A 10915-nucleotide genomic window follows, 5' to 3' on the forward strand; every position below is an offset into this window, starting at 1 on the left:
ACACAGACAATTTCCACTATCACAAATCTAACAAAGTATGACTGTCACATTAAATGTATATTATTCAGTCTGTGGTGGTAGCCTGTTAAACTGTTTTATTAAATACAAATTTCAAGAACAACAAAGGACACTTCACAGAAAATTCAAGCCTACACATTTAACATCTATAACAAACACATATACATTTAAAAATAAAATAAAACATTAATTTTACCTGCTACTTTAGAGGTGCATGTACCATCTTCCCTGCAAATTAACAGCAAAAGGGAAATCATAGCACAATATAATCTGAAGCAAAAACTACTCTCCTAACAGCATTCCCTTAAAACAACAGTAAAAACAAATTATAAACATTAAATCCTAGTATAAATGCAGAGGAGCCCAGCTGCTCCAGCTGAAGTGAAAACTTTTAGAGACAGCCAACAAATGATTCATTGTACTTATCAAAGGTTTTATTCTTCATAGATTTTCTCTTCTGTTTGAAAACCGGTGACCGTAAAAACTTGGTGTCTGTGAATTTGTCTCCTCTGCGAAGTTTCCTATAAAGAGAAATGGACAGAACTCAACCTTTATACTTTTAGTTCCTTTTATGAAGTACAAAAGCTTATCATTTCCATTACATCATATAAAACAATAACAAAACATACATACATAGCCTTCAGTAACTTTCTGGTTTAAAATATTTCAGTAAATTCCCTGATGGATTTACACTGAAGTTTCACTAAAATCAATATGTGACCTCTTAAATATTAATTACAGGATTTTAAAGAGCATCCCGAAACTTATCTACACCACGTCCTACTCTCACAGGTACATGATGTGAAGTAAGCATACTGTACTCAACAGGTATCACCAAAGCAAACCTTACAGATGTATATTGTTCAATAATCAGTGGAAATTAATTGTGCTAGAAGAAAACAAGTGTGCACGAGTAATATGCATCTTTAGGAAGGAAGAAAAAAAACAGTCGGTTCTTACGCATTGAGAGTGGGCTCTTTGTAGTTGACACTAATGGTACAGCGTCGCGTGCGGACAGGGGTGCCAGCTATCCCAGCGCAGGACGGCCGCAATGAAGCGCCAGAATACTTGCGACTTTTCCTCTCACAGGCTGCAGAAGAAACATTGGTCACATCACAAAGGCTGAAGCGATAGGCCTGAAGATGATTGGACTGACCTGCAGAGAAGAAGACTTCCAAGGTTAATGGGACTGAAAACTATGATCATTCCATCATTCTCTCTCATTTTATCTGGGAACAACTAAAATTCTAGCTATATACATTTCTCAGTGTTAAAAGGTCACACCAAATCTAAACTGACTTTTTCCACCACCTTGCATTGTGGGCTCTGATACAGCCAGACAAATCTCATACTGTACTTCATACTTAGTAGTATATTCAAGCATATGGCAAGCCATGGTGGACATTTAATCCATAATTGCGGATATCAAATTATTTTTTATATGTATTTTTTATAGCAGCAGTTGTATTTTTGATATCTGCAATTATGGATTAAATGCCATACAAGCAAAGGAAAGTTGCATTATTAAGTTTGGTTAACATACAATGAGTGCATAAATTATAAAAAGTCCTACATAAGACTTACCGACATATTTTCCAGTTCCTATATTGTCAGTTTCATTACTGACTTCCTGCGTTTCATGATTTATCCGAGAGCTGCTGCTCCCGTGACAGCTTTGCGTTTCAACATCAGGAGATGGACAGAGTTTAGCCTTAACCTTTTGAGTTTCTTTCATGGCTAAAAAGGAAAAAGGAAAATATTTGGGTTATGTTCAGGTGAATCACAAATGCAACATGAGGTAGATATTAAGAGCATATGACTTCATTAACTTACCAGCGACGCCCACTTCTTTTAGCTCAATATTAACATTTTCCTTTCCATATTTCTGAGTGGACAGCAGAGCCGATCTCCTCTTTGATCTAGCTCTTCTGGGAGGGGTGTCTTTTTTTCCATTGCAAGTGGCTGGATTTAGTTTAGACTTCTTTTTAGGCAGATAGATGCTGCCATCCAGGTCCTCTGACGAGCTACTGTCGGACTCAGAGACGCTCATGTGAGCAGAGACAGGAGAGACGTTCGCAGTAGGTGACAGATCTTCTTCAGTTTGCTTGTTGATTGCCCTGAAAGGTGTGACGTGGATACTTTCTTCACAATTAAAATCAAAAGCGTCATTTGATCCTAGTGATGTATTCAGTTTCTCACTGGGCACATTCTTCTGCTTGGTCGGAGGCCGCTCTCTGCTCTTCGACCGCGCTCTGGGTTTATTTTCCCACGGCTTTTTCAAAGGGACTTTGTCCACTTTCTTGACTTTTTGAGTCTTAGTGCGGGAATCTGACTTTTTCTTTGCCGACGAGGTTTTCCCTGGTGGCTCAGGTGTTGAATGTTTGACGTCGCCAAGATCAATGGGCAGATTGTCCAAGCCCAAATCACTCTGCAGAGATTCCACGTTTCGCAAAGGATTCTGTCTTTCTGAAATCAAAGTCTCACTTTCCACTTTTTCTTTGTTTTCATGCAGTCTAGGAGAAATCCTCAGCCCCATGTTGTCTTGATCACAGGAAGAATGGTTTCGTTTGCGGCGTGATGAGTCTTCTCTGCAGTCCAATCCTCGTCGCCTCGCTGTCACGGTTCTTGGCAACACATCATTTTTGATCCAACAACTGTCCCCCTTGTTGTCATTAGGGTTACGCTCGTCCGTGGTATGTTTAGGCTGGACCCCACTGGTCGTCTCTGATTAAAGCAAACAGAAACTACAATGTATCATCTGTCATTTTGCAGGAGTGAATTTCAAAAATAAAAAATGTTTGTGGACTAAATGTTGAAAACAAATACCTTTGTTTGAAGTGTCAGACTGAAATGCCTGTAGTCCAGAGTCAGTCCTTCCTTTGGGGGAATCAGCAGCAGAACTGGGAATTAACCCACTACAAACCAATAAAATAAAAATAATGGTTTTTCACATCCTTGAGGGGAATTTCCAGAAGTGAAAATAAAACAGTTCAATGACAGCTGCAACAGTGTGAAATGCAAAATTGTCCAGAACAGCTTTACCATGCTACAAATGTTAGGGTTTACTTTTTAAGATAATCCTGTTTCATCAATTGTATATCAAGTCAGATTATAAAATCCTTACCTGTGCCAAGATATGTAGTCATAGTTGTATCTCTCACACATACATAAATAATAAAATCACATTAAAAATCATAAGTAAAAAAAAAAATATTGAGCTTACCAGGCTGGGCGATTGACTATAGGAGAAAGCTTCGAATCCACATCGTTCACAGATGATGGTAACCTCTAAGAAATAAAATAAAACCATTCTTGCTTACATGCTCCTCCATTTAGCTTAGACTCCTAACGAAACAAACTTAAAAATGCATCATCTACAGAGCATCATCATATGTAATCACCATTCATTGAGAGAAAAAAAAAAAAAGACCAAAAATGCTACATTTTTAATTAGAATCTAGTTTGTTGACAGGAAGCAATGTTCTGGCAAATAATGTGAAGTAGTAATTAATCAATGCTGTGAGATTTCATTTACTTTTGTTAGCTGTAAAAGTCGACATACAAATCCTAAGTTACTGTAATCACCAGTTAGTTACTGTAACTGACATACCTGTATGCTGCCCAGTGTCTCATGCTCCTTTAATTTTCTTTTTAACATGAAAATGTGTAACATCAAGGCTTGCTGCTCTTTCTTCATGTGCAGCAGGATGCCTTGAGCCTGTCTCACTTTCTCTTTCTCGGCCTGAAGAGCCAAAGCCAGCGCCTTGTTGTTTAACTGCACATTTTTCAAAATAAATGTGGAAGTATCTGGAAAGACAAAGGCACACACATTGCTGTCAGATACAGGGCTTTTTCCTACTCATCTTCTTAAAGGACAGCACATTTTGCTTACCATGCAATACGTACCAGATTAAAACTGAATTTAGGAATACATGTACATGTATAAACAGTATATTTATATATTGATATAGCACAGGTGTTAAATACTGTATTTCAACTTTTTAGCTTCAGACATCAGCCTGCAATATAATAATGATTTACAACAAATATACTATACATCATATTTGATTTAAGAGATTCAATTGTTTATGCTGGATTACCAAGAATAACATAAAAACAAAAAAACATCAACGATTAGCAGAAGGATGCATCTTACTTATAGTCTTGGTTTTCATTTTTGAGGATAAGCCCTTGTTGGCATTGCAGGCGCTGGAGAGTTGCTTGTTTCTCTTCTCCTTCATCTTGTCCTTGATGTCCTCCAGACTCTGCTGGAAGGACTTCTTCTGGACTCTCTCTCTCGGCATGACAGACCACTGCAGGGATGAGACACACCAGTTTGCTCTACTTCAAATGTGCCATCCACACAGTCTTGCAAAGTATCTTTATAACACAAGACGAGGGACTAGACTTTATTTGACTAATATCGTTTCATCTTTGCATTAACTATTAAAAACACTAACCACATACTGGATGCCTTACGTGGATTTTAATGTACACTATCTGTAGCGATAATACTACTAATAGTTACTGAACAGGGCCGATCACATGCAATTACACATTTTTAAATCGGCTGCCCACAATAAAGAAATGTTATTACAGTTAACATTAATCATCCACAAAGTTGTGAATGTGTAACAATACATTCACCACCTGGTTATCTTGAGCGAACAACTGCAAAAGCCACAGAACAAAGTTTCGTCTCATTTCTTTTGTCTAACAATTCTACCCCCCTTTTTTAAGTGGCTGGTTGATTGTCTTTTTATGTGTCTGCACCGATCGAAACCTTACCGTTTCTGAAGAATGGACTGCAACTGGTAGAGGTGGATGTCTACCCTGTATTTTTATTTATATATAATTGCAACAACCGATCACAAGCAGGGAATCACAACATTTCTCGCTTCCGCTACACGTTTACATTCGAATTCTGCGCTCCGCTCGCTGATTGGTCGGCTGCGTCCAACGTCCAGTTAAATGTACGCTGACGTCATCGTGAGTCACACCCACCACATCAGGAAGTACAATAATATCAAAGATCCTCTATCTAAAAAAAATCTTAACTTTCATATATGTTTGTAAAATATTCGTTCGCACAATAAGTAAATGAAATGGAAAGTTTGTAACTTTAACCCATGAACTGAACATTCGAAGGTATTTTAAGTAGTAATAGGAAAATCTCTGTTGATCTGTTGTATCTATGGTACCTCCAGCACACCGTAATGTATTGTGGGATATCGAGTTCCAGTAACCACTGTAGCCTGCAGTTTGCTGAATATAAATTAACTAAATGCTTAATTTAGCAGTTACTTACACTAACACGAGTCCGCTATGAGATTTAGAATGTATTAATTTTATGTAATGTACGTGTATGCATATATCAGAACTGTGTGTGATTGAATAAATCAACTAATTTTAAGTTAGTGTTTTATTCAGTAAAATTGTAAAAGCATATTGAAACCATCCTTTATTCCAATTGTTATGCCACACTTTCATCCATTTTAAAATCTGTGGTTAGCAGTAATACACCTTTGCTAAATCTGCAGAAACCAACAGTGTAATCTGTCATTCTTTAGTAATCCTTGGGATTTCCCCAGTAATTCCTTGTTCTCTGGGAGGCTGGACTGTGCAGGTCAGTGATCTCAGTGATCCTCAGATCAGTTTTGCAGCTGTTTAGCACATGTACATCTAGGTTTATAGGGTAAAGAATCTGTCCTGGCAAGATTATTGATATCCTTATTTGAAAAGGTTAAAGATCAAACAAACATTGTCTTGGCAGTATGTATCCGAGACCATCAAATATGAATTGAGGACAAATGTTTACTTTTTAAATGATTTTTCTTTCTTTATTATGTGCTGTTAGAGAACAGACAGACACAAGATGTGCATGCCATACAAAACATGCGGCGCCAGGCTTTCGGACACTGCCAGCCCACAGCATGGATAGCAGTGTTTATGCATCAGGTGGATGACTGGAGATAAATACAGCCCTGCCCCTACATTCCTATCGGATACTATAATAACTCTAGATTAGTATTTTCCTCCTTTAATAATGTGTTTGTTCACTTTGAAAGTATTTTGAAGTGCTACATGATTGTTGTTGATTTTAAAATTATTATTATCATTATCATGTTGTTCTGCAGAACCTCACTTTATTATTCATAGAGATCTTCCAGTTGCATTGTGTAATATTTGTGTAAGTGTAAGTGTAATATTTGTGTAACATCATAATGTATTGATTAAAATATAATGGAAAAACAGGAAAACAGACATTACTGTTGCTTGATGTTTTGAGGGAGAGATACTTTAAAGCGAGTGTGTGTAAACCACATGGTGGAGGGTGTTAACTTTGCCTCTGATAGGTCAGTTTCCCTGGAGATGCACGATGAAAGAAAAGGAATAGTTTCTAATTTAGTGTCATGAAATGATCTCAATACAGTCACTATCGTCTAATATGGAATCTCCCATGGGAAGGGACTTCATTCTAATAAAATCTATTTGAATGACTGGTCCATTGAGGGCTAGAGCTCAGCGTCAGTGGGGTGCAAGGGCTCATGGCACTATGTGGTCAGGGCAACGGCCACTGCAGCCTGTAACTTGTTCAGTGGGTATTATGTGTGGGCGTGTTTTCCTGTGTGTTCACCTCCTAATATGTGTCCCTTTGTCTGTCCACCCTAGCTGAGTGGTGAGTGAATTGCCCACTGCTCAGGGTCGTGTTTTTTTATTACATTAATAATATAAATAAATAGAATTGGATTGCTTTCAGAGATACAAGCTGATCCCCATTCAAGCTCACAGTAAAGTATGTTGACTTAAACTGCCATCTACTGGAAGAATGATCCAATGCTGTACTGTGCACTTCTGTCTGATCATAATAAGTAAATAATAATAAAGTATTTAAAGATACTTTTGGCTAAACCAAATCAAAGAAAAAAAGACCTGTGAAATATCATGGTTTCAAATCACACCCATTTCAGTTCCTTGTTGTTGGGTGGGGAAGGAGAGTGGATTCACATCACTGTACCAAATAAACTCCAATCAGTTGAAAACCAATCCTTCTGCCTTTCATGGACAATTCCAGGCTGTGAAAGTCTTCTCGATTTTGAGGGTAAATAAATAACAAGCGTAACAAAAAGCACCCTGATGAAAACCCTGGTAAATATTAACAAATCTTCAGTACAGGTATTGACAGGTATTAAAGTATTCTTTCTGTTTTAATCTTAACAAATGTTTCCATAGAGCTCAGAGCACAATATAGACTGCCATGAAGCAGCCTCTGGCAATGGAGGCTCTGATGGCCTGACAATGGTCACTCCGTCCTTCGTGATGCTGACTGTCTCATCTTGGAGGGCGTTGATGCTTCGTGATGCAAATTCTATACTTGGAGTTCCTGCTTCTGGTTCTTAAGAGACATTAACATTCCGTGTGTGTCAGAATATTGTTGCAGGATGTGTATATGCATGCATCAATTTATTTCCACTGTGCATTGTGTCAAGACCCCCTGATTTACAAAACACTGATGTTTCTTATTATACAGTAAATGCACAAACAAAATAAAAGTAAACAGTAAAAGGGACATATATTTTGTCTTTGTAAGTGTGAGTTTCAGATAAGTTATTTGTATAATACTAGTTCAGTGCCAGTTAAAATAAATGTGAAATAGGTATTGTTAGCATAACTTAACTTGAGGAAAAGTGAAACTTGAGCTGAAAGTATGGAGTGGATATACAATTCAAGCCCCTAGATTGCTACACAAAAATGTGAATAAGACAGTAAAACGAAAGCAGCACTTTAATAGTTTTGTGGAAATATGTTGTTGCAGGTAGCACTCATATGACAAAACCATACCTCATAAAAAGAACAAAATCAATATCTGGCTATTAGAAATTAGTCAAGTGCAACGGAGTGTTACAGCAAGCTGGCTCTTATGTATTGCTGCCTTAGGGGAGTGTAAAAGGTCACAATTCAAGGAGATGAGAAAGCTGAAAATAGCTATGTAACCTTGAAGTGCGTCTCTGACCCATTTATTAAAAATGTGGAGAGTGAATCCAGTCCCTTTTGCTGTAACCTGCGATTTATTTCTCAAAACGATTTTTGAAAGGTTGTAAGCTAAGATAATAAATGACTCAATTACAGATTTACTCCCCACGCTACCACACAAGGATACATTTCCTTATGGGCTGTCCTTTAAAATGGTGTTTATCAGACTTTGAATGAAATGATGGTAGGGCAAGGACAGTTCAGTCACTATTTGAGTACAGTATTTGTCCCCTGCACACCGAGCACATAAGCATGCATTATTGAGTAAAGGTTAAACAATGATGGAGTGTTTAATATTCGATTGTGCTTGATTCATTTTACTGTAGGATTTGTTAACTTGGTTGTCAGATGCTTGATAGACACAATGTCATATATGCAGACGCATTCCTGATATTCCTTCCAAATGCCCTGTATTTGTTGGATAGTTACATTTATACAACGTTAAGCCTTGAGATATGAAGTCATTTTAGTAACTGGATTGAGAACACCGGAACCACCCCTTAACTCTAAAACAAAAATATACATATATTTACAACCATTACCAACCATACAGAAAGAAAGCAAATCGCTTTTGAAAACCAATATACTTGTCTATATATTGTTATGTTTGTATGTATGTATATGTGTGTATGTATGTGTGTATATATACTTTGATTTGGGATTAAGACAGATGTTGCAATGACCCAGTTTCATTTTCAGCTGGCAAAGAAATAAGACAACAGATTCCCCTGCAGTATGAAAATGAAATATATCTCTGACATCCAACAGATGGCAGCAGAATATAAAAGATTAAGATGAAGGACACGCAGAGCCAATTTTGTGTACTTTGATAAAAATATATGAAACACTCTAATATAATTGTCTGCATATTATGCATATGTATACAGCTCTGGAACAAATTAAGAGACCACCCCAAGTTCAGAAATCAATGTCTCCAAATTTTTTTCAGAGCTGTATATATACACCAATCAGTCATAACATTATGACCACCTGCCTAATATTGTATAGGTCCCCCTTTTGCCACCAAAACAGCCCTGACCCATCGAGGCATGGACTCCACTAGACCTCTGAAGGTGTGCTGTGGTATCTGGCACCAAGACGTTAGCAGCAGATCCTTCAAGTCCTGTAAGTTGTGAGGTGGGGCCTCCATGGATCAGACTTGTTTGTCCAGCACATCCCACAGATGCTCGATTGGATTGAGATCTGGGGAATTTGGAGGCCAAGTCAACACCATGAACTGGTGATTCATCAGACCAGGCCACCTTCTTCCATTGCTCTGTGGTGCAGTTCTGATGCTCACGTGCCCATTGTAGGCGCTTTCGGCAGTGGACTGGGGTCAGCATGGGCACCCTGACTGGTCTGCAGCTACGCAGCCCCATACGCAACAAACTGCGACGCACTGTGTGTTCTGACACCTTTCTATCAGAACCAGCATTCACTTTTTCAGCAATTTGAGCTACAGTAGCTCGTCTGTTGGATCGGACCACACGGGCCAGCCTTCGCTCCCCATGTGCATCAATGAGCCTTGGCCGTCCATGACCCTTCACCGCTTTTCCTTCCTTGGACCACTTTTGATAGGTAATGACCACTGCAGACCGGGAACACCCCACAAGAGCTGCAGTTTTGGAGATGCTCTGACTCAGTCGTCTAGCCATCACAATTTGGCCCTTGTCAAAGTCGCTCAGATCCTTACGCTTGCCCATTTTTCCTGCTTCTAACACATAAACTCTGAGGACAAAATGTTCACTTGCTGCCTAATATATCCCACCCACTGACAGGTGCCATGATAACGAGATTATCCGTGTTATTCACTTCACCTGTCAGTGGTCATAATGTTATGGCTGATCGATGTATATATATATATATATATATATATATATATATATATAATTATATGTTAAGAAATGTTTTCCCGCTCAAATTCACAGTACATTCACAGTACATTTTTTATAATTCCTGAAGTAGTCAAAACTTTACACAGATGTTACACTTTGATTTATTTAAAGATATTATATAATTGGTTTACTGTTTCATGTTCTTGAGTTCAATGTTTAAGTGTCTCAGTCTGCATCAGCATCTTGACGTTGTCAATGACAGGCTTATTACGTGACAACACTTCCACTGCGGCACTCAAAAGCAATAAACACATATTTTAATAAAATATATATATGTGGGTGTCCATTCAATGGTTGATAACATATGGATCGGGTGCACCATACATGTATTACAATATCAATAGTATATTGATACATTAATGAGTAATTAAACATGCAGGTGGTCTGAGTAATCAAACAAAATAAAATGCCACGGTTAAAACACCTATTATATGAATGCACTTGAAGTATACTTTATTATTCTTTAAGTACATCTTTACATTTTTGTCATTGCAAATTTATATTTTATTAATTCCAAAATTGTTATTCTTTGAGTACGAAAGTATTTTTTAAAGTTTTTCTTGAAATAAGGTGTATAGAATAATACCTCTCTGTTTTGGAGATGTGGTCTCCAGATAACGACAATGATTTCTAGGATTTTGATTCAATTCATGAAAACTGACAAGAACACGATCAAATAAAGTGCAGTGTGAGCCACGCAATCTTGAAATTTCCTCTATTAAGAGCAAATAACACCACCTACACATAATAGCCATTACTGTCTCTGTTTTGCAGTGACATCAATAGTCTGAAGTTGTATTGCATCTGCTGAAGAGAGTATCACTATAATTAGGTCCAAAAACGGATTTGTTTCCCTTTCCCATGTTTTCTGTTGACTTAATTTTGGCAATAAAATGTGTTTCTTAGCAGTTTTTGCTTTGACCTACATTTTTAAAATCAAAAAAAAAAAAAAAAAATCCAGGCCTAAT

The 10915-nt window shown here is 37.6% G+C and overlaps 1 protein-coding gene across 2 annotated transcripts; it reads right to left on the minus strand.

Moving 5' to 3' along the window:
- Positions 1 to 78: 78 nt before the first annotated feature.
- sgo1 (shugoshin 1) lies at positions 79 to 4946 on the minus strand. Of its 2 annotated transcripts, none has more exons than XM_066715708.1 (9): positions 4807 to 4946; positions 4175 to 4331; positions 3629 to 3825; positions 3242 to 3306; positions 2845 to 2933; positions 1852 to 2742; positions 1603 to 1755; positions 979 to 1108; positions 79 to 539 (listed from the first exon to the last, which is right to left on the minus strand). In XM_066715708.1, the coding sequence occupies exons 2-9, from the start codon at positions 4320 to 4322 to the stop codon at positions 410 to 412; spliced, it is 1803 nt and encodes a 600-aa protein (XP_066571805.1). In that variant the 5' UTR covers positions 4323 to 4331; positions 4807 to 4946; the 3' UTR covers positions 79 to 409. The 2 variants fall into 2 exon arrangements, with proteins under 2 accessions (XP_066571805.1, XP_066571804.1); XM_066715707.1 differs by having other exon boundaries at positions 979 to 1174.
- Between the last annotated feature and the right edge of the window lie 5969 nt (positions 4947 to 10915).

Source organism: Amia ocellicauda, chromosome 10 (genome assembly GCF_036373705.1).
Source record: "Amia ocellicauda isolate fAmiCal2 chromosome 10, fAmiCal2.hap1, whole genome shotgun sequence".
NCBI classification, from domain to species: domain Eukaryota; kingdom Metazoa; phylum Chordata; class Actinopteri; order Amiiformes; family Amiidae; genus Amia; species Amia ocellicauda.

Excerpts from the sequence above, each read along its gene's own strand:
- sgo1 (XM_066715707.1), bottom strand. The coding sequence starts at position 4,322 with ATGCCGAGAGAGAGAGTCCAGAAGAAGTCCTTCCAGCAGAGTCTGGAG. Across the intron at positions 3,307-3,628 it reads AGACACTGGGCAGCATACAG|AGGTTACCATCATCTGTGAA; the intron begins GTATGTCAGTTA and ends TTTATTTCTTAG. Across the intron at positions 2,743-2,844 it reads GTCTGACACTTCAAACAAAG|AGACGACCAGTGGGGTCCAG; the intron begins GTATTTGTTTTC and ends TGCTTTAATCAG.